Genomic DNA, 23,473 nt, shown 5'->3' on the forward strand with positions numbered 1-23,473 from the left:
CTATACTATGTCGTTTTTTAAGAAAAAAAAGCCTTACTATACTATGTCGTTTTTTAAGAAAAAAAGCCTTACTATACTGTCATTTTTTAAGAAAAAAAGCCTTACTATACTATGTCGTTTTTAAAGAAAAAAAGCCTTACTATACTATGTCGTTTAAGAAAAAAAGCCTTACTATACTATGTCGTTTTTTAAGAATGAAAGCCTTACTATACTATGTCGTTTTTTAAGTTAAAAAAGGCCTTACTATACTATGTCGTTTTTTAAGAAAAAAAGCCTTACTATACTATGTCGTTTTTTAAGAAAAAAAGCCTTACTATACTATGTCGTTTTTTAAGAAAAAAAGCCTTACTATACTATGTCGTTTTTTAAGAAAAAAAGCCTTACTATACTATGTCGTTTTTTAAGAAAAAAAGCCTTACTATACTATGTCGTTTTTTAAGAAAAAAAGCCTTACTATACTATGTCGTTTTTTAAGAAAAAAAGCCTTACTATACTATGTCGTTTTTTAAGAAAAAAAGCCTTACTATACTATGTCGTTTTTTAAGAAAAAAAGCCTTACTATACTATGTCGTTTTTTAAGAAAAAAAGCCTTACTATACTATGTCGTTTTTTAAGAAAAAAAGCCTTACTATACTATGTCGTTTTTTAAGAAAAGAAGCCTTACTATACTTCGTCGTTTTTTAAGAAAAAAAGCCTTACTATACTATGTCGTTTTTTAAGAAAAAAAGCCTTACTATACTATGTCGTTTTTTAAGAAAAAAAGCCTTACTATACTATGTCGTTTTTTAAGAAAAAAAAGCCTTACTATACTATGTCGTTTTTTAAGAAAAAAAAGCCTTACTATACTATGTCGTTTTTTAAGAAAAAAAAGCCTTGCTATACTATGTCGTTTGTTAAGAAAAAAAGCCTTACTATACTATGTCGTTTTTTAAGAATGAAAGCCTTACTATACTATGTCGTTTTTTAAGAAAAAAAGCCTTACTATACCATGTCGTTTTTTAAGAATGAAAGCCTTACTATACTATGTCGTTTTTTAAGAAAAAAAAGCCTTGCTATACTATGTCGTTTTTTAAGAATGAAAGCCTTACTATACTATGTCGTTTTTTAAGAAAAAAAGCCTTACTATACTATGTCGTTTTTTAAGAAAAAAAGCCTTACTATACTATGTCGTTTTTTAAGAAAAAAAGCCTTACTATACTATGTCGTTTTTTAAGAAAAAAAGCCTTACTATACTATGTCGTTTTTTAAGAAAAAAAGCCTTACTATACTATGTCGTTTTTTAAGAAAAAAAGCCTTACTATACTATGTCGTTTTTTAAGAAAAAAAGCCTTACTATACTATGTCGTTTTTTAAGAAAAAAAGCCTTACTATACTATGTCGTTTTTTAAGAAAAAAAGCCTTACTATACTATGTCGTTTTTTAAGAAAAAAAGCCTTACTATACTATGTCATTTTTTAAGAAAAAAAGCCTTACTATACTATGTCGTTTTTTAAGAAAAAAAGCCATACTATACTATGTCGTTTTTTAAGAAAAAAAGCCTTACTATACTATGTCGTTTTTTAAGAAAAAAAGCCTTACTATACTATGTCGTTTTTTAAGTTAAAAAATGCCTTACTATACTATGTCTTTTTTTTAAGAAAAAAAGCCTTACTATACTGTGTCGTTTTTTAAGAAAAAAAGCCTTACTATACTATGTCGTTTTTTAAGAAAAAAAGCCTTACTATACTATGTCGTTTGTTAAGAAAAAAAGCCTTACTATACTATGTCGTTTTTTAAGAAAAGAAGCCTTACTATACTATGTCGTTTTTTAAGAAAAAAAAGCCTTGCTATACTATGTCGTTTTTTAAGAATGAAAGCCTTACTATACTATGTCGTTTTTTAAGAAAAAAAGCCTTACTATACTATGTCGTTTTTTAAGAAAAAAAGCCTTACTATACTATGTCGTTTTTTAAGAATGAAAGCCTTACTATACTATGTCGTTTTTTAAGAAAAAAAGCCTTACTATACTATGTCGTTTTTTAAGAATGAAAGCCTTACTATACTATGTCGTTTTTTAAGAAAAAAGCCTTGCTATACTATGTCGTTTTTTAAGAATGAAAGCCTTACTATACTATGTCGTTTTTTAAGAAAAAAAGCCTTACTATACTATGTCGTTTTTTAAGAAAAAAAGCCTTACTATACTATGTCGTTTTTTAAGAATGAAAGCCTTACTATACTATGTCGTTTTTTAAGAAAAAAAAGCCTTGCTATACTATGTCGTTTTTTAAGAATGAAAGCCTTACTATACTATGTCGTTTTTTAAGAAAAAAAGCCTTACTATACTATGTCGTTTTTTAAGAAAAAAAGCCTTACTATACTATGTCGTTTTTTAAGAAAAAAAGCCTTACTATACTATGTCGTTTTTTAAGAAAAAAAAGCCTTACTATACTATGTCGTTTTTTAAGAAAAAAAGCCTTACTATACTATGTCGTTTTTTAAGAAAAAAAGCCTTACTATACTATGTCGTTTTTTAAGAAAAAAAGCCTTACTATACTATGTCGTTTTTTTAAGAAAAAAAGCCTTACTATACTATGTCGTTTGTTAAGAAAAAAAGCCTTACTATACTATGTCGTTTGTTAAGAAAAAAAGCCTTACTATACTATGTCGTTTTTTAAGAAAAGAAGCCTTACTATACTATGTCGTTTTTTAAGAAAAAAAAGCCTTGCCATACTATGTCGTTTTTTAAGAAAAAAAGCCTTACTATACTATGTCGTTTTTTAAGAAAAAAAGCCTTACTATACTATGTCGTTTGTTAAGAAAAAAAGCCTTACTATACTATGTCATTTTTTAAGAAAAAAAGCCTTACTATACTATGTCGTTTGTTAAGAAAAAAAGCCTTACTATACTATGTCGTTTGTTAAGAAAAAAAGCCTTACTATACTATGTCGTTTTTTAAGAAAAAAAGCCTTACTATACTATGTCGTTTTTTAAGAAAAAAAGCCTTACTATACTATGTCGTTTTTTAAGAAAAAAAGCCTTACTATACTATGTCGTTTTTTAAGAAAAAAAAGCCTTACTATACTATGTCGTTTTTTAAGAAAAAAAGCCTTACTATACTATGTCATTTTTTAAGAAAAAAAGCCTTACTATACTATGTCGTTTTTAAAGAAAAAAAGCCTTACTATACTATGTCGTTTTTTAAGAAAAAAAGCCTTACTATACTATGTCGTTTTTTAAGAAAAAAAGCCTTACTATACTATGTCGTTTTTTAAGGAAAAAAAGCCTTACTATACTATGTCGTTTTTTAAGAAAAAAAGCCTTACTATACTATGTCGTTTTTTAAGAAAAAAAGCCTTACTATACTATGTCGTTTTTTAAGAAAAGAAGCCTTACTATACTTCGTCGTTTTTTAAGAAAAAAAGCCTTACTATACTATGTCGTTTTTTAAGAAAAAAAGCCTTACTATACTATGTCGTTTTTTAAGAAAAAAAGCCTTACTATACTATGTCGTTTTTTAAGAAAAAAAGCCTTACTATACTATGTCGTTTTTTAAGAAAAAAAGCCTTACTATACTATGTCGTTTTTTAAGAAAAAAAGCCTTACTATACTATGTCGTTTTTTAAGAAAAAAAGCCTTACTATACTATGTCGTTTTTTAAGAAAAAAAGCCTTACTATACTATGTCGTTTTTTAAGAAAAAAAGCCTTACTATACTATGTCGTTTTTTAAGAAAAGAAGCCTTACTATACTTCGTCGTTTTTTAAGAAAAGAAGCCTTACTATACTTCGTCGTTTGTTAAGAAAAAAAGCCTTACTATACTATGTCGTTTTTTAAGGAAAAAAAGCCTTACTATACTATGTCGTTTTTTAAGAAAAAAAGCCTTACTATACTATGTCGTTTTTTAAGAAAAAAAGCCTTACTATACTATGTCGTTTTTTAAGAAAAAAAGCCTTACTATACTATGTCGTTTTTTAGGAAAAAAAGCCTTACTATACTATGTCGTTTTTTAAGAAAAAAAGCCTTACTATACTATGTCGTTTTTTAAGAAAAAAAGCCTTACTATACTATGTCGTTTTTTAAGAAAAAAAGCCTTACTATACTATGTCGTTTTTTAAGAAAAAAAGCCTTACTATACTATGTCGTTTTTTAAGAAAAAAAGCCTTACTATACTATGTCATTTTTTAAGAAAAAAAGCCTTACTATACTATGTCGTTTTTTAAGAAAAAAAGCCTTACTATACTATGTCGTTTTTTAAGAAAAGAAGCCTTACTATACTATGTCGTTTTTTAAGAAAAAAAAGCCTTGCTATACTATGTCGTTTTTTAAGAATGAAAGCCTTACTATACTATGTCGTTTTTTAAGAAAAAAAGCCTTACTATACTATGTCGTTTTTTAAGAAAAGAAGCCTTACTATACTATGTCGTTTTTTAAGAAAAAAAAGCCTTGCTATACTATGTCGTTTTTTAAGAATGAAAGCCTTACTATACTATGTCGTTTTTTAAGAAAAAAAGCCTTACTATACTATGTCGTTTTTTAAGAAAAAAAGCCTTACTATACTATGTCGTTTTTTAAGAAAAAAAGCCTTACTATACTATGTCGTTTTTTAAGAAAAAAAAGCCTTACTATACTATGTCGTTTTTTAAGAAAAAAAGCCTTACTATACTGTCATTTTTTAAGAAAAAAAGCCTTACTATACTATGTCGTTTTTAAAGAAAAAAAGCCTTACTATACTATGTCGTTTTTTAAGAAAAAAAGCCTTACTATACTATGTTGTTTTTTAAGAAAAAAAGCCTTACTATACTATGTCGTTTTTTAAGAAAAGAAGCCTTACTATACTTCGTCGTTTTTTAAGAAAAAAAAGCCTTACTATACTATGTCGTTTAAGAAAAAAAGCCTTACTATACCATGTCGTTTTTTAAGAAAAAAAGCCTTACTATACTATGTCGTTTTTTAAGAAAAAAAGCCTTACTATACTATGTCGTTTTTTAAGAAAAAAAAGCCTTACTATACTATGTCGTTTTTTAAGAAAAAAAAGCCTTGCTATACTATGTCGTTTGTTAAGAAAAAAAGCCTTACTATACTATGTCGTTTTTTAAGAATGAAAGCCTTACTATACCATGTCGTTTTTTAAGAAAAAAAGCCTTACTATACTATGTCGTTTAAGAAAAAAAGCCTTACTATACTATGTCGTTTTTTAAGAATGAAAGCCTTACTATACTATGTCGTTTTTTAAGTTAAAAAAGGCCTTACTATACTATGTCTTTTTTTTAAGAAAAAAAGCCTTACTATACTGTGTCGTTTTTTAAGAAAAAAAAGCCTTGCTATACTATGTTGTTTTTTAAGAATGAAAGCCTTACTATACTATGTCGTTTTTTAAGGAAAAAAAAGCCTTGCTATACTATGTCGTTTTTTAAGAAAAAAAGCCTTACTATACTATGTCGTTTAAGAAAAAAAGCCTTACTATACTATGTCGTTTTTTAAGAATGAAAGCCTTACTATACTATGTCGTTTTTTAAGTTAAAAAAGGCCTTACTATACTATGTCTTTTTTTTAAGAAAAAAAGCCTTACTATACTGTGTCGTTTTTTAAGAAAAAAAAGCCTTGCTATACTATGTTGTTTTTTAAGAATGAAAGCCTTACTATACTATGTCGTTTTTTAAGGAAAAAAAAGCCTTGCTATACTATGTCGTTTTTTAAGAAAAAAAGCCTTACTATACTATGTCGTTTTTTAAGAAAAAAAGCCTTACTATACTATGTCGTTTTTTAAGAAAAAAAGCCTTACTATACTATGTCGTTTTTTAAGAAAAAAAGCCTTACTATACTATGTCGTTTTTTAAGAAAAAAAGCCTTACTATACTATGTCGTTTTTTAAGAAAAAAAGCCTTACTATACTATGTCGTTTTGAGAAAAAAAGCCTTACTATACTATGTCGTTTGTTAAGAAAAAAAGCCTTACTATACTATGTCGTTTGTTAAGAAAAAAAGCCTTACTATACTATGTCGTTTTTTAAGAAAAAAAGCCTTTCTATACTATGTCGTTTGTTAAGAAAAAAAGCCTTCTATACTATGTCGTTTTTTAAGAAAAAAAGCCTTACTATACTATGTCGTTTTTTAAGTTAAAAAAAGCCTTACTATACTATGTCGTTTGTTAAGAAAAAAAGCCTTACTATACTATGTCGTTTGTTAAGAAAAAAAGCCTTACTATACTATGTCGTTTTTTAAGAAAAAAAGCCTTACTATACTATGTCGTTTAAGAAAAAAAGCCTTACTATACTATGTCGTTTTTTAAGAATGAAAGCCTTACTATACTATGTCGTTTTTTAAGTTAAAAAAGGCCTTACTATACTATGTCTTTTTTTTAAGAAAAAAAGCCTTACTATACTGTGTCGTTTTTTAAGAAAAAAAAGCCTTGCTATACTATGTTGTTTTTTAAGAATGAAAGCCTTACTATACTATGTCGTTTTTTAAGGAAAAAAAAGCCTTGCTATACTATGTCGTTTTTTAAGAAAAAAAGCCTTACTATACTATGTCGTTTTTTAAGAAAAAAAGCCTTACTATACTATGTCGTTTTTTAAGAAAAAAAGCCTTACTATACTATGTCGTTTTTTAAGAAAAAAAGCCTTACTATACTATGTCGTTTTTTAAGAAAAAAAGCCTTACTATACTATGTCGTTTTTTAAGAAAAAAAGCCTTACTATACTATGTCGTTTTTTAAGAAAAAAAAGCCTTACTATACTATGTCGTTTTTTAAGAAAAAAAGCCTTACTATACTGTCATTTTTTAAGAAAAAAAGCCTTACTATACTATGTCGTTTTTAAAGAAAAAAAGCCTTACTATACTATGTCGTTTTTTAAGAAAAAAAGCCTTACTATACTATGTCGTTTTTTAAGAAAAAAAGCCTTACTATACTATGTCGTTTTTTAAGAAAAGAAGCCTTACTATACTTCGTCGTTTTTTAAGAAAAAAAAGCCTTACTATACTATGTCGTTTAAGAAAAAAAGCCTTACTATACCATGTCGTTTTTTAAGAAAAAAAGCCTTACTATACTATGTCGTTTTTTAAGAAAAAAAGCCTTACTATACTATGTCGTTTTTTAAGAAAAAAAAGCCTTACTATACTATGTCGTTTTTTAAGAAAAAAAAGCCTTGCTATACTATGTCGTTTGTTAAGAAAAAAAGCCTTACTATACTATGTCGTTTGTTAAGAAAAAAAGCCTTACTATACTATGTCGTTTTTTAAGAAAAAAAGCCTTACTATACTATGTCGTTTAAGAAAAAAAGCCTTACTATACTATGTCGTTTTTTAAGAATGAAAGCCTTACTATACTATGTCGTTTTTTAAGTTAAAAAAGGCCTTACTATACTATGTCTTTTTTTTAAGAAAAAAAGCCTTACTATACTGTGTCGTTTTTTAAGAAAAAAAAGCCTTGCTATACTATGTTGTTTTTTAAGAATGAAAGCCTTACTATACTATGTCGTTTTTTAAGGAAAAAAAAGCCTTGCTATACTATGTCGTTTTTTAAGAAAAAAAGCCTTACTATACTATGTCGTTTAAGAAAAAAAGCCTTACTATACTATGTCGTTTTTTAAGAATGAAAGCCTTACTATACTATGTCGTTTTTTAAGTTAAAAAAGGCCTTACTATACTATGTCTTTTTTTTAAGAAAAAAAGCCTTACTATACTGTGTCGTTTTTTAAGAAAAAAAAGCCTTGCTATACTATGTTGTTTTTTAAGAATGAAAGCCTTACTATACTATGTCGTTTTTTAAGGAAAAAAAAGCCTTGCTATACTATGTCGTTTTTTAAGAAAAAAAGCCTTACTATACTATGTCGTTTTTTAAGAAAAAAAGCCTTACTATACTATGTCGTTTTTTAAGAAAAAAAGCCTTACTATACTATGTCGTTTTTTAAGAAAAAAAGCCTTACTATACTATGTCGTTTTTTAAGAAAAAAAGCCTTACTATACTATGTCGTTTTTTAAGAAAAAAAGCCTTACTATACTATGTCGTTTTGAGAAAAAAAGCCTTACTATACTATGTCGTTTGTTAAGAAAAAAAGCCTTACTATACTATGTCGTTTGTTAAGAAAAAAAGCCTTACTATACTATGTCGTTTTTTAAGAAAAAAAGCCTTTCTATACTATGTCGTTTGTTAAGAAAAAAAGCCTTCTATACTATGTCGTTTTTTAAGAAAAAAAGCCTTACTATACTATGTCGTTTTTTAAGTTAAAAAAAGCCTTACTATACTATGTCGTTTGTTAAGAAAAAAAGCCTTACTATACTATGTCGTTTGTTAAGAAAAAAAGCCTTACTATACTATGTCGTTTTTTAAGAAAAAAAGCCTTACTATACTATGTCGTTTAAGAAAAAAAGCCTTACTATACTATGTCGTTTTTTAAGAATGAAAGCCTTACTATACTATGTCGTTTTTTAAGTTAAAAAAAGGCCTTACTATACTATGTCTTTTTTTTAAGAAAAAAAGCCTTACTATACTGTGTCGTTTTTTAAGAAAAAAAAGCCTTGCTATACTATGTTGTTTTTTAAGAATGAAAGCCTTACTATACTATGTCGTTTTTTAAGGAAAAAAAAGCCTTGCTATACTATGTCGTTTTTTAAGAAAAAAAGCCTTACTATACTATGTCGTTTTTTAAGAAAAAAAGCCTTACTATACTATGTCGTTTTTTAAGAAAAAAAAGCCTTACTATACTATGTCGTTTTTTAAGAAAAAAAGCCTTACTATACTATGTCGTTTTTTAAGAAAAAAAGCCTTACTATACTATGTCGTTTTTTAAGAAAAAAAGCCTTACTATACTATGTCGTTTTTTTAAGAAAAAAAGCCTTACTATACTATGTCGTTTGTTAAGAAAAAAAGCCTTACTATACTATGTCGTTTGTTAAGAAAAAAAGCCTTACTATACTATGTCGTTTTTTAAGAAAAGAAGCCTTACTATACTATGTCGTTTTTTAAGAAAAAAAAGCCTTGCCATACTATGTCGTTTTTTAAGAAAAAAAGCCTTACTATACTATGTCGTTTTTTAAGAAAAAAAGCCTTACTATACTATGTCGTTTGTTAAGAAAAAAAGCCTTACTATACTATGTCATTTTTTAAGAAAAAAAGCCTTACTATACTATGTCGTTTGTTAAGAAAAAAAGCCTTACTATACTATGTCGTTTGTTAAGAAAAAAAGCCTTACTATACTATGTCGTTTTTTAAGAAAAAAAGCCTTACTATACTATGTCGTTTTTTAAGAAAAAAAGCCTTACTATACTATGTCGTTTTTTAAGAAAAAAAGCCTTACTATACTATGTCGTTTTTTAAGAAAAAAAAGCCTTACTATACTATGTCGTTTTTTAAGAAAAAAAGCCTTACTATACTATGTCATTTTTTAAGAAAAAAAGCCTTACTATACTATGTCGTTTTTAAAGAAAAAAAGCCTTACTATACTATGTCGTTTTTTAAGAAAAAAAGCCTTACTATACTATGTCGTTTTTTAAGAAAAAAAGCCTTACTATACTATGTCGTTTTTTAAGGAAAAAAAGCCTTACTATACTATGTCGTTTTTTAAGAAAAAAAGCCTTACTATACTATGTCGTTTTTTAAGAAAAAAAGCCTTACTATACTATGTCGTTTTTTAAGAAAAGAAGCCTTACTATACTTCGTCGTTTTTTAAGAAAAAAAGCCTTACTATACTATGTCGTTTTTTAAGAAAAAAAGCCTTACTATACTATGTCGTTTTTTAAGAAAAAAAGCCTTACTATACTATGTCGTTTTTTAAGAAAAAAAGCCTTACTATACTATGTCGTTTTTTAAGAAAAAAAGCCTTACTATACTATGTCGTTTTTTAAGAAAAAAAGCCTTACTATACTATGTCGTTTTTTAAGAAAAAAAGCCTTACTATACTATGTCGTTTTTTAAGAAAAAAAGCCTTACTATACTATGTCGTTTTTTAAGAAAAAAAGCCTTACTATACTATGTCGTTTTTTAAGAAAAAAAGCCTTACTATACTATGTCGTTTTTTAAGAAAAGAAGCCTTACTATACTTCGTCGTTTGTTAAGAAAAAAAGCCTTACTATACTATGTCGTTTTTTAAGGAAAAAAAGCCTTACTATACTATGTCGTTTTTTAAGAAAAAAAGCCTTACTATACTATGTCGTTTTTTAAGAAAAAAAGCCTTACTATACTATGTCGTTTTTTAAGAAAAAAAGCCTTACTATACTATGTCGTTTTTTAGGAAAAAAAGCCTTACTATACTATGTCGTTTTTTAAGAAAAAAAGCCTTACTATACTATGTCGTTTTTTAAGAAAAAAAGCCTTACTATACTATGTCGTTTTTTAAGAAAAAAAGCCTTACTATACTATGTCGTTTTTTAAGAAAAAAAGCCTTACTATACTATGTCGTTTTTTAAGAAAAAAAGCCTTACTATACTATGTCATTTTTTAAGAAAAAAAGCCTTACTATACTATGTCGTTTTTTAAGAAAAAAAGCCTTACTATACTATGTCGTTTTTTAAGAAAAGAAGCCTTACTATACTATGTCGTTTTTTAAGAAAAAAAAGCCTTGCTATACTATGTCGTTTTTTAAGAATGAAAGCCTTACTATACTATGTCGTTTTTTAAGAAAAAAAGCCTTACTATACTATGTCGTTTTTTAAGAAAAAAAGCCTTACTATACTATGTCGTTTTTTAAGAAAAAAAGCCTTACTATACTATGTCGTTTGTTAAGAAAAAAAGCCTTACTATACTATGTCATTTTTTAAGAAAAAAAGCCTTACTATACTATGTCGTTTGTTAAGAAAAAAAGCCTTGCTATACTATGTCGTTTGTTAAGAAAAAAAGACTTACTATACTATGTCGTTTTTTAAGAAAAAAAGCCTTACTATACTATGTCGTTTTTTAAGAAAAAAAGCCTTACTATACTATGTCGTTTTTTAAGAAAAAAAGCCTTACTATACTATGTCGTTTTTTAAGAAAAAAAAGCCTTACTATACTATGTCGTTTTTTAAGAAAAAAAGCCTTACTATACTGTCATTTTTTAAGAAAAAAAGCCTTACTATACTATGTCGTTTTTAAAGAAAAAAAGCCTTACTATACTATGTCGTTTTTTAAGAAAAAAAGCCTTACTATACTATGTCGTTTTTTAAGAAAAAAAGCCTTACTATACTATGTCGTTTTTTAAGAAAAGAAGCCTTACTATACTTCGTCGTTTTTTAAGAAAAAAAAGCCTTACTATACTATGTCGTTTAAGAAAAAAAGCCTTACTATACCATGTCGTTTTTTAAGAAAAAAAGCCTTACTATACTATGTCGTTTTTTAAGAAAAAAAGCCTTACTATACTATGTCGTTTTTTAAGAAAAAAAAGCCTTACTATACTATGTCGTTTTTTAAGAAAAAAAAGCCTTGCTATACTATGTCGTTTGTTAAGAAAAAAAGCCTTACTATACTATGTCGTTTGTTAAGAAAAAAAGCCTTACTATACTATGTCGTTTTTTAAGAAAAAAAGCCTTACTATACTATGTCGTTTAAGAAAAAAAGCCTTACTATACTATGTCGTTTTTTAAGAATGAAAGCCTTACTATACTATGTCGTTTTTTAAGTTAAAAAAGGCCTTACTATACTATGTCTTTTTTTTAAGAAAAAAAGCCTTACTATACTGTGTCGTTTTTTAAGAAAAAAAAGCCTTGCTATACTATGTTGTTTTTTAAGAATGAAAGCCTTACTATACTATGTCGTTTTTTAAGGAAAAAAAAGCCTTGCTATACTATGTCGTTTTTTAAGAAAAAAAGCCTTACTATACTATGTCGTTTAAGAAAAAAAGCCTTACTATACTATGTCGTTTTTTAAGAATGAAAGCCTTACTATACTATGTCGTTTTTTAAGTTAAAAAAGGCCTTACTATACTATGTCTTTTTTTTAAGAAAAAAAGCCTTACTATACTGTGTCGTTTTTTAAGAAAAAAAAGCCTTGCTATACTATGTTGTTTTTTAAGAATGAAAGCCTTACTATACTATGTCGTTTTTTAAGGAAAAAAAAGCCTTGCTATACTATGTCGTTTTTTAAGAAAAAAAGCCTTACTATACTATGTCGTTTTTTAAGAAAAAAAGCCTTACTATACTATGTCGTTTTTTAAGAAAAAAAGCCTTACTATACTATGTCGTTTTTTAAGAAAAAAAGCCTTACTATACTATGTCGTTTTTTAAGAAAAAAAGCCTTACTATACTATGTCGTTTTTTAAGAAAAAAAGCCTTACTATACTATGTCGTTTTGAGAAAAAAAGCCTTACTATACTATGTCGTTTGTTAAGAAAAAAAGCCTTACTATACTATGTCGTTTGTTAAGAAAAAAAGCCTTACTATACTATGTCGTTTTTTAAGAAAAAAAGCCTTTCTATACTATGTCGTTTGTTAAGAAAAAAAGCCTTCTATACTATGTCGTTTTTTAAGAAAAAAAGCCTTACTATACTATGTCGTTTTTTAAGTTAAAAAAAGCCTTACTATACTATGTCGTTTGTTAAGAAAAAAAGCCTTACTATACTATGTCGTTTGTTAAGAAAAAAAGCCTTACTATACTATGTCGTTTTTTAAGAAAAAAAGCCTTACTATACTATGTCGTTTAAGAAAAAAAGCCTTACTATACTATGTCGTTTTTTAAGAATGAAAGCCTTACTATACTATGTCGTTTTTTAAGTTAAAAAAGGCCTTACTATACTATGTCTTTTTTTTAAGAAAAAAAGCCTTACTATACTGTGTCGTTTTTTAAGAAAAAAAAGCCTTGCTATACTATGTTGTTTTTTAAGAATGAAAGCCTTACTATACTATGTCGTTTTTTAAGGAAAAAAAAGCCTTGCTATACTATGTCGTTTTTTAAGAAAAAAAGCCTTACTATACTATGTCGTTTTTTAAGAAAAAAAGCCTTACTATACTATGTCGTTTTTTAAGAAAAAAAGCCTTACTATACTATGTCGTTTTTTAAGAAAAAAAGCCTTACTATACTATGTCGTTTTTTAAGAAAAAAAGCCTTACTATACTATGTCGTTTTTTAAGAAAAAAAGCCTTACTATACTATGTCGTTTTTTAAGAAAAAAAAGCCTTACTATACTATGTCGTTTTTTAAGAAAAAAAGCCTTACTATACTGTCATTTTTTAAGAAAAAAAGCCTTACTATACTATGTCGTTTTTAAAGAAAAAAAGCCTTACTATACTATGTCGTTTTTTAAGAAAAAAAGCCTTACTATACTATGTCGTTTTTTAAGAAAAAAAGCCTTACTATACTATGTCGTTTTTTAAGAAAAGAAGCCTTACTATACTTCGTCGTTTTTTAAGAAAAAAAAGCCTTACTATACTATGTCGTTTAAGAAAAAAAGCCTTACTATACCATGTCGTTTTTTAAGAAAAAAAGCCTTACTATACTATGTCGTTTTTTAAGAAAAAAAGCCTTACTATACTATGTCGTTTTTTAAGAAAAAAAAGCCTTACTATACTATGTCGTTTTTTAAGAAAAAAAAGCCTTGCTATACTATGTCGTTTGTTAAGAAAAAAAGCCTTACTATACTATGTCGTTTGTTAAGAAAAAAAGCCTTACTATACTATGTCGTTTTTTAAGAAAAAAAGCCTTACTATACTATGTCGTTTAAGAAAAAAAGCCTTACTATACTATGTCGTTTTTTAAGAATGAAAGCCTTACTATACTATGTCGTTTTTTAAGTTAAAAAAGGCCTTACTATACTATGTCTTTTTTTTAAGAAAAAAAGCCTTACTATACTGTGTCGTTTTTTAAGAAAAAAAAAGCCTTGCTATACTATGTTGTTTTTTAAGAATGAAAGCCTTACTATACTATGTCGTTTTTTAAGGAAAAAAAAGCCTTGCTATACTATGTCGTTTTTTAAGAAAAAAAGCCTTACTATACTATGTCGTTTAAGAAAAAAAGCCTTACTATACTATGTCGTTTTTTAAGAATGAAAGCCTTACTATACTATGTCGTTTTTTAAGTTAAAAAAGGCCTTACTATACTATGTCTTTTTTTTAAGAAAAAAAGCCTTACTATACTGTGTCGTTTTTTAAGAAAAAAAAGCCTTGCTATACTATGTTGTTTTTTAAGAATGAAAGCCTTACTATACTATGTCGTTTTTTAAGGAAAAAAAAGCCTTGCTATACTATGTCGTTTTTTAAGAAAAAAAGCCTTACTATACTATGTCGTTTTTTAAGAAAAAAAGCCTTACTATACTATGTCGTTTTTTAAGAAAAAAAGCCTTACTATACTATGTCGTTTTTTAAGAAAAAAAGCCTTACTATACTATGTCGTTTTTTAAGAAAAAAAGCCTTACTATACTATGTCGTTTTTTAAGAAAAAAAGCCTTACTATACTATGTCGTTTTGAGAAAAAAAGCCTTACTATACTATGTCGTTTGTTAAGAAAAAAAGCCTTACTATACTATGTCGTTTGTTAAGAAAAAAAGCCTTACTATACTATGTCGTTTGTTAAGAAAAAAAGCCTTACTATACTATGTCGTTTAAGAAAAAAAGCCTTACTATACTATGTCGTTTTTTAAGAATGAAAGCCTTACTATACTATGTCGTTTTTTAAGTTAAAAAAGGCCTTACTATACTATGTCTTTTTTTTAAGAAAAAAAGCCTTACTATACTGTGTCGTTTTTTAAGAAAAAAAAAGCCTTGCTATACTATGTTGTTTTTTAAGAATGAAAGCCTTACTATACTATGTCGTTTTTTAAGGAAAAAAAAGCCTTGCTATACTATGTCGTTTTTTAAGAAAAAAAGCCTTACTATACTATGTCGTTTAAGAAAAAAAGCCTTACTATACTATGTCGTTTTTTAAGAATGAAAGCCTTACTATACTATGTCGTTTTTTAAGTTAAAAAAGGCCTTACTATACTATGTCTTTTTTTTAAGAAAAAAAGCCTTACTATACTGTGTCGTTTTTTAAGAAAAAAAAGCCTTGCTATACTATGTTGTTTTTTAAGAATGAAAGCCTTACTATACTATGTCGTTTTTTAAGGAAAAAAAAGCCTTGCTATACTATGTCGTTTTTTAAGAAAAAAAGCCTTACTATACTATGTCGTTTTTTAAGAAAAAAAGCCTTACTATACTATGTCGTTTTTTAAGAAAAAAAGCCTTACTATACTATGTCGTTTTTTAAGAAAAAAAGCCTTACTATACTATGTCGTTTTTTAAGAAAAAAAGCCTTACTATACTATGTCGTTTTTTAAGAAAAAAAGCCTTACTATACTATGTCGTTTTGAGAAAAAAAGCCTTACTATACTATGTCGTTTGTTAAGAAAAAAAGCCTTACTATACTATGTCGTTTGTTAAGAAAAAAAGCCTTACTATACTATGTCGTTTTTTAAGAAAAAAAGCCTTTCTATACTATGTCGTTTGTTAAGAAAAAAAGCCTTCTATACTATGTCGTTTTTTAAGAAAAAAAGCCTTACTATACTATGTCGTTTTTTAAGTTAAAAAAAGCCTTACTATACTATGTCGTTTGTTAAGAAAAAAAGCCTTACTATACTATGTCGTTTGTTAAGAAAAAAAGCCTTACTATACTATGTCGTTTTTTAAGAAAAAAAGCCTTACTATACTATGTCGTTTTTTAAGAATGAAAGCCTTACTATACTATGTCGTTTTTTAAGTTAAAAAAGGCCTTACTATACTATGTCTTTTTTTTAAGAAAAAAAGCCTTACTATACTGTGTCGTTTTTTAAGAAAAAAAAGCCTTGCTATACTATGTTGTTTTTTAAGAATGAAAGCCTTACTATACTATGTCGTTTTTTAAGGAAAAAAAAGCCTTGCTATACTATGTCGTTTTTTAAGAAAAAAAGCCTTACTATACTATGTCGTTTTTTAAGAAAAAAAGCCTTACTATACTATGTCGTTTTTTAAGAAAAAAAGCCTTACTATACTATGTCGTTTTTTAAGAAAAAAAGCCTTACTATACTATGTCGTTTTTTAAGAAAAAAAGCCTTACTATACTATGTCGTTTTTTAAGAAAAAAAGCCTTACTATACTATGTCGTTTTGAGAAAAAAAGCCTTACTATACTATGTCGTTTGTTAAGAAAAAAAGCCTTACTATACTATGTCGTTTGTTAAGAAAAAAAGCCTTACTATACTATGTCGTTTTTTAAGAAAAAAAGCCTTTCTATACTATGTCGTTTGTTAAGAAAAAAAGCCTTCTATACTATGTCGTTTTTTAAGAAAAAAAGCCTTACTATACTATGTCGTTTTTTTAAGTTAAAAAAAGCCTTACTATACTATGTCGTTTTTTTAAGTTAAAAAAAGCCTTACTATACTATGTCTTTTTTCAAGACAAAAAAAGCCTTACTATACTATGTCGTTTTTTAAGAAAAAAAGCCTTACTATACTATGTCGTTTTTTAAGAAAAAAAGCCTTACTATACTATGTCGTTTTTTAAGAAAAAAAAGCCTTGCTATACTATGTCGTTTTTTAAGAATGAAAGCCTTACTATACTATGTCGTTTTTTAAGAAAAAAAGCCTTACTATACTATGTCGTTTTTTAAGAAAAAAAGCCTTACTATACTATGTCGTTTTTTAAGAAAAAAAAGCCTTGCTATACTATGTCGTTTGTTAAGAAAAAAAGCCTTACTATACCATGTCGTTTGTTAAGAAAAAAAGCCTTACTATACCATGTCGTTTTTTAAGAAAAAAAGCCTTACTATACTATGTCGTTTAAGAAAAAAAGCCTTACTATACTATGTCGTTTTTTAAGAAAAAAAGCCTTACTATACTATGTCGTTTTTTAAGAAAAAAAGCCTTACTATACTATGTCGTTTTTTAAGAAAAGAAGCCTTACTATACTATGTCGTTTTTTAAGAAAAAAAAGCCTTGCTATACTATGTCGTTTTTTAAGAATGAAAGCCTTACTATACTATGTCGTTTTTTAAGAAAAAAAGCCTTACTATACTATGTCGTTTTTTAAGAAAAAAAGCCTTACTATACTATGTCGTTTTTTAAGAAAAAAAGCCTTACTATACTATGTCGTTTTTTAAGAAAAAAAGCCTTACTATACTATGTCGTTTTTTAAGAAAAAAAGCCTTACTATACTATGTCGTTTTTTAAGAAAAAAAGCCTTACTATACTATGTCGTTTTTTAAGAAAAAAAGCCTTACTATACTATGTCGTTTTTTAAGAAAAAAAGCCTTACTATACTATGTCGTTTTTTAAGAAAAAAAGCCTTACTATACTATGTCGTTTTTTAAGAAAAAAAAGCCTTATTATACTATGTCGTTTTTTAAGTTAAAAAAGGCCTTACTATACTATGTCTTTTTTTTAAGTTAAAAAAGGCCTTACTATACTATGTCTTTTTTTTAAGTTAAAAAAGGCCTTACTATACTGTGTCGTTTTTTAAGAAAAAAAAGCCTTGCTATACTATGTCGTTTTTTAAGAATGAAAGCCTTACTATACTATGTCGTTTTTTAAGGAAAAAAAAGCCTTGCTATACTATGTCGTTTTTTAAGAAAAAAAGCCTTACTATACTATGTCGTTTTTTAAGAAAAAAAGCCTTACTATACTATGTCGTTTTTTAAGAAAAAAAGCCTTACTATACTATGTCGTTTTTTAAGAAAAAAAGCCTTACTATACTATGTCGTTTTTTAAGAAAAAAAGCCTTACTATACTATGTCGTTTTTTAAGAAAAAAAGCCTTACTATACTATGTCGTTTTTTAAGAAAAAAAGCCTTACTATACTATGTCGTTTTTTAAGAAAAAAAAGCCTTGCTATACTATGTCGTTTTTTAAGAATGAAAGCCTTACTATACTATGTCGTTTTTAAGAAAAAAAGCCTTACTATACTATGTCGTTTTTTAAGAAAAAAAGCCTTACTATACTATGTCGTTTTTTAAGAAAAGAAGCCTTACTATACTATGTCGTTTTTTAAGAAAAGAAGCCTTACTATACTATGTCGTTTTTTAAGAAAAGAAGCCTTACTATACTATGTCGTTTTTTAAGAAAAGAAGCCTTACTATACTATGTCGTTTTTTAAGAAAAGAAGCCTTACTATACTATGTCGTTTTTTAAGAAAAGAAGCCTTACTATACTATGTCGTTTTTTAAGAAAAGAAGCCTTACTATACTATGTCGTTTTTTAAGAAAAGAAGCCTTGCTATACTATGTCGTTTTTTAGGAAAAAATGCCTTACTGTACTATGTCGTTTTTTTAAAGAAAAAAAGCCTTACTACACTGTCGTTTTTTAAGAAAAAAAGCCTTACTACACTGTCGTTTTTAAAGAAAAAAGCCTTACTTTACTATGTCGTTTTTTAAGAATAAAGCCTTACTATACTATGTCGTTTTTTTTTTTTAAAGCCTTACTATACTATGTCGTTTTTTTTTTTAAAGCCTTACTATACTATGTCGTTTTTAAGAAAAAAAGCTTTACTATACTATGTCATTTTTTAAAGAAAAAAAGCCTTACTACACTGTCGTTTTTTAAGAAAAAAAGCCTTACTACACTGTCTTTGTTAAAGAAAAAAAGCCTTACTATATATACTGTCGTTTTTTAAGAAAAAAAGCCTTACTATGTCGTTTTAAGAAAAAAAGCCTTACTAAACTATGTCGTTTTAAGAAAAAAAGCCTTACTAAACTATGTCGTTTTAAGAAAAAAAGCCTTACTAAACTATGTCGTTTTTTCAAGAATAAAGCCTTACTATACTATGTCGTTTTTTTTTTTTTTTAAAGCCTTACTATACTATGTCGTTTTTTTTTTTTTACAAAAAAAAAGCCTTACTATTCCATGTCATTTTTTAAGCAAAAAGCCTTACTATACATGGTCGTTGTAAACAAATGTGAGGACAGGTGTCCCTTATATTCAAGGTGACGGCGTGAACTTACAAAGCGGTCCAGCCTCCACCTGAAAGCCCACTCGTAATTGCTTCCATCCAACTGGAAGAGCGCGGAGAAGGGCCAAAAGGAGAAGACGCTGTTGAAGAAGTCCTGCCGACCGAGATAAAATTGAGCAAATTTCAAGCAAGACGACGGAAATTGCCCGTCGAGTCATTTTTCCAACGAGTGCTGACCTGCGAGTAAGCCAAGACGGCGGTGAACCCCAGGAGCGCCAGAAGCTTGAGCAGGACGCCAAGGTGCCACATTTTGTTCGCTGCACGTGCGACCAGACTGCCGTCAGATTCCTGCGTGACATTTTTAACATTTTTTCATTTTTAAGCGCTTACCGTTCGCCCTCTTCTGCAGGATCTGAGGCCACACTGCCAACACAGCGTAGATGATGAAGAACCAGAAGGTAACCAGGGGGACGAAGTAATAAAACTGGTAGGGCCGGTCCATCACCACGCACAAGACCAACACCAAAAAGTTGAGACGAAAGAGTACCTGTGGAAAAAAGAGAAACCGTTTGTTAGAATTATTATGGAATATTCTATATGTGTTGTAAGCATTTTTTAATAAGTAGTAAGGCTATAAATCAAGTCATGGGAACATGGACATTTTTCCTCCACATTCGTCTCCTCAAGGCCCAAAGCTAGAGGACACATTGTTACGGACACGGACACTTCTCCCGGCAGGACCCAATGAGACTGTTATGACGAGACTCCAGCAGCAGATTTGAAAATACGGCTTTGCTTACATTATAATACTGCTTTGTTTACATTATAATCCTGCTTGGTTTACTTTAGAATGAAATTATTATGCTTACTGGTGCAAATTCTAATGCCGTTGTTTTGCTTATTGTGCAAATTCTTACGCAGGTGTTCCGATAAAAACAGATTGTTGTGACAGTTGTTTTTATAACCTTCATGATGTTATTCGGTTAAGCTTATACAATTGTTCAAAACAGTTTAGACAGTTGTTTTTGCTTATGCAATTGTTTAAATCCTTTGACTGTTTTGGTTATGTGCCGCTAAATGGACCGAAGAGTATGCCGCTCGTCAGAATGCTTTGTGGACTGAGACGACGTCACAAGGCACCTCCTTGCAAGTTGTAAACAGAATTTGTTGAAAGATGTTTTTCCTTTTTTAATTAAATATTACTAATAATGATTTGAAAAGGTTTGAATCATTATTCCAACACCGTTACATTAAAATAAAACAATAACAAAAGAAAGAAAAGATTGGAGTGCCACTGGTCTCACCTGGCACACTCGATAGAGTCCGAAATCTCCTTTGAGCCAAAAAAAGGAAAAGTGGCCGTAACCCGTCTGGAAAAGGTAGGCGGCCACCAGCACGCGCACGTGCATGTAAACTGGGATAAACTGGAAGACATGGGGAGACACGAGAGTCCGTCAGAATCCCGACACGTGCGCACTTCGGGGCGCACGTGTCGGGAACTCACGGCGCTGGCTCCTGATATGTGATAAATGAGGATGACCAGCTGCATCCAACCCTTCCACTCGTCCGTTTGCTCCCGGTTCAATAGTTTCACCTGCGTGGAGAAAAGGCCAACTTAACAACAGTCCTAATCATTGACTAAACCACGACACGAACAATCTATTTTGAACCGGGAAGGCACTTCAACTGGAATGAACCTTATGCTAACGCAAGACCAAACGGAAATAAATAAGAACTCTTTAGCTGCCATCCTCCCGCTTCAGCTAGCCACTACCCCCTCCTCCATGTCCTCACCTCTTTGCTGTTTTCACTGTAGAAGACACCCAGCACGAAAATGTAGACGAGCGGGATGAAGAATGTGGAGTGCGTGTAGAACTTGTGCTCCTTCATGAAGAAATCGGCCCGATCGCACAGATAAAAGTAGGCCATGATGAGGCCCATTCTGCACAGGGCTTGGAAAGCCGCCTTGACGCCCGGCGGCGCCGCCGCGCTGGCCGGTTTCTTCTCTTCCAGGCTCTCCACGTCGGGGGGCACGGGGCGGTGGTGCCGCCGGTCGCCCAACAGGTGAAGGCCCAGCAGGACCAGGGCGCAGCCGGCAAAGAAGCAGACGGCCAGTTTCTGCAGGAGGTTGGGCGCCGGCGCCGTTTGGCAGCACGAGCCGTCCACGGGTCGCTGGACTTTGTTGCACAGTGCGTTCATCAGAACCATGGCGCCCTGACGAGAGGCCATTTTAGATGGCAACGACTGGCGCGGCTTTTTCTTTTCGTGACAAACTTACGACATCTCGGGCCCCTTCCGGGATGTGCAGCCCGTCGTCCGATCGTTGGATGGTTTCCGCGGCCGCCTGGCGGGTGGCGGCTAGCAGCTTGACCCCCGACCTGTTGCCGCGCCTGCTGGCGTCCAGCGCGTCCACGGCCGCTCGGTTGTAGAGCTCCAACTGGTCGTTGGTGATCATCTTTCTGTCCTTTCGCAACAATTCCTCGTTGACTGGTTCTGGAGTGAAAGTACACTTTGTTAGTGGCTAATTTATGTCCTAATAATGGCTAAATAGCATCACACCATCTTGTTCATTCATTTGAGCATTGTGATGATGTGACTGTCGATACAACTGGTAGCTTAAATGCTACAATTTGGTGAAAGTCACTTATTTCCAGGTCAAAGCTGCTACTTCAGTTTGGGGATTTTATGACGCATGTTTGTTACCATTCAACAATAACAGGTTAAAGCTCAAAATTAGACACATTTAAACAAAAGAGCAGACATTCCAAGAGCTGCTACACTTTTGCTAGCTTCTTCATAATTGGCCTTTCAGATTAGCCTTGAACGCACCGGTGGAACTTGACACTTTTTAGCTAGCATTTTGAAAAGGTCACAACTCATTCCCTTGAGGTTAATTGAGTCAACAAAGACTTGACCTTGTTATTATAAATATCTCACATTAAACCTCGGACAAGAGCGTCTTATAATTCTGCCTAATTCAAGTATTTTCAGCAATATTATTGAATGTAGGTAGCGCAGTTTGTAGTCAGCCGACCTTGAAGGACCCAGTAGACCTCTCCGTGCCGGGCCAAGCTCTCCAAAAGTGGCGCCATGGCGCTCACGTTGACTTTGTACTGCCGTAAAGTCTCGCCGGTGCTGCCGCGCAGTTTAATGGACCACTGCGGTAAAGAGACAAACGATTAAAAACCCAGCGGAGTCTCGTTTGCTCTCGGGAACCTACCGTTGCCGCGCCAAGGACGACCATGTCGGGCTTTCCCGAGCCTTCCTGCAATGCAACACGTTTGCAAAAATTACCAAACAGTTAGCGACTTCCAGAAGTATCCTCCCTTACGTTGTTCCATGATATCAATCGCTCTTTCATCGAGTTATTGGCCTCCGGATTCCACAGGAAGTCCTAAAGACACCAAGAAAGCCGGATGTTTATCACTTGTCAGATGATAGCACGGCTGATACGAGGAAAAGAAAAGAAAATGGACAAAAATAGCTCACCACATAAAGAGAGAAGCTCTTTTCTTCAAAAGCAATGTCCGCATGCTTCTGTCAGACAAACAAAGAGATTCTTGTTAGCAACAGTTGGAGGAACGCGATGGAATTTCTTTGACTTTTGTATCAATTGCTCAGTCAATTGTGCTGCGATTATGGAAAAAAAATCTGTGCAAACTAACAGCATTCTGAAAAAATTATATTGGTTAATTTTTCTGCATTTTTTAGACGTTTTTAAGAATTAAAGACAACGTTCAAACCATTTTTAACATAAATTAGGAGTAAAACACACCATTTGCACTCTTAGCAAAAAATAAAAAGTAATTACTACACACACAAAAACTTTCTCATGGATAAATATATAAGTTTCCCTAAAGGGGAAAAAATTAATTGTGTTTTTATTCATTCGCAAAATACTAAAAAGCTTCAAATTTAATTTATCGCCCAAGTCTAGTATGTAGGGCCAGATTTGAACATAGTGATCTTTACAAAATATGATTTATTTTTATTTTTTATCTGTAAACACAGTAATTTGCTAATCCTCTTATGGTAGTCATCATAAATTCTGACGTCCAAGCATACCTTCTTGCCGTCTTCTCTTTGACCAGGGTTAATAATTTCAACAAAGGAGAAAAATAGCTGGCGGATTCGGGAATCCCCAACAAAGGCCACTCGCTTTTGAGAAAGGCAGCTTTTGGCTTCACTGTCACGCACAGAGGGAAAAAAAAACAAAAAAAACATTGTCAACAAAGAACGCAGCTGTCGTTCCACTTTTACAACTTTGCTTTTGCATTCATGCAGCTCAATGGGTGACTCACATGCTTTTGTATTTGTGCATCATGCAGCCATAAGGCTGCCAAACATTCTCCCCCAGGTAACGTCCGCTGGATAGCAGCCATTCACATGAATCTGCCCCTATGGAAGAAAAGCACCAGTCTCTTAAACCATCAAAATGACTTTAAAAATGAACCATGCATGAATGTTTTGCTTTAATGCGCACCACCAGCTCAACAGTAAAAGAAAAACATTTGTTATTGTGAGCTACAGCGTACGATAAACTCAATGTTGATCATAAAGGACAATATTTTTGCATTTTCCTTTTTAACTCATTGGACGCCAATGACAGCACTAGACGTCCAAACCATTTGAACTGGGACATGAACAAGTAGGCAGGAAAAACCTGCATGATTTACTACGCGTTCCGGTTTATCCACTT

At 30.3% G+C, this 23,473-nt stretch overlaps 1 protein-coding gene across 3 annotated transcripts in view; it reads right to left on the reverse strand.

The window, feature by feature from the left end:
* The window catches only part of casd1 (CAS1 domain sialic acid O acetyltransferase 1), a 33,398-nt gene that overhangs the window by 8,500 nt on the left and 1,425 nt on the right, over positions 1-23,473 (reverse strand). For 2 of the 3 annotated variants that reach the window (XM_077590149.1, XM_077590151.1), the window contains exons 3-15: positions 23,076-23,172; positions 22,840-22,960; positions 22,264-22,311; positions 22,106-22,168; positions 21,995-22,039; positions 21,809-21,932; positions 21,053-21,267; positions 20,569-20,988; positions 20,279-20,368; positions 20,079-20,198; positions 19,165-19,321; positions 19,012-19,091; positions 18,827-18,928 (exon numbers count right to left, since the gene is read on the reverse strand). In XM_077590149.1, coding sequence (XP_077446275.1) covers positions 18,827-18,928; positions 19,012-19,091; positions 19,165-19,321; positions 20,079-20,198; positions 20,279-20,368; positions 20,569-20,988; positions 21,053-21,267; positions 21,809-21,932; positions 21,995-22,039; positions 22,106-22,168; positions 22,264-22,311; positions 22,840-22,960; positions 23,076-23,172 — 1,682 coding nt within the window. The remainder of the gene's footprint in view (positions 1-18,826; positions 18,929-19,011; positions 19,092-19,164; positions 19,322-20,078; positions 20,199-20,278; positions 20,369-20,568; positions 20,989-21,052; positions 21,268-21,808; positions 21,933-21,994; positions 22,040-22,105; positions 22,169-22,263; positions 22,312-22,839; positions 22,961-23,075; positions 23,173-23,473) is intronic. The other variant, XM_077590152.1, reaches the window with a different exon arrangement.

Source organism: Stigmatopora argus, chromosome 21 (genome assembly GCF_051989625.1).
Source record: "Stigmatopora argus isolate UIUO_Sarg chromosome 21, RoL_Sarg_1.0, whole genome shotgun sequence".
Classification (NCBI taxonomy): Eukaryota; Metazoa; Chordata; class Actinopteri; order Syngnathiformes; family Syngnathidae; genus Stigmatopora; species Stigmatopora argus.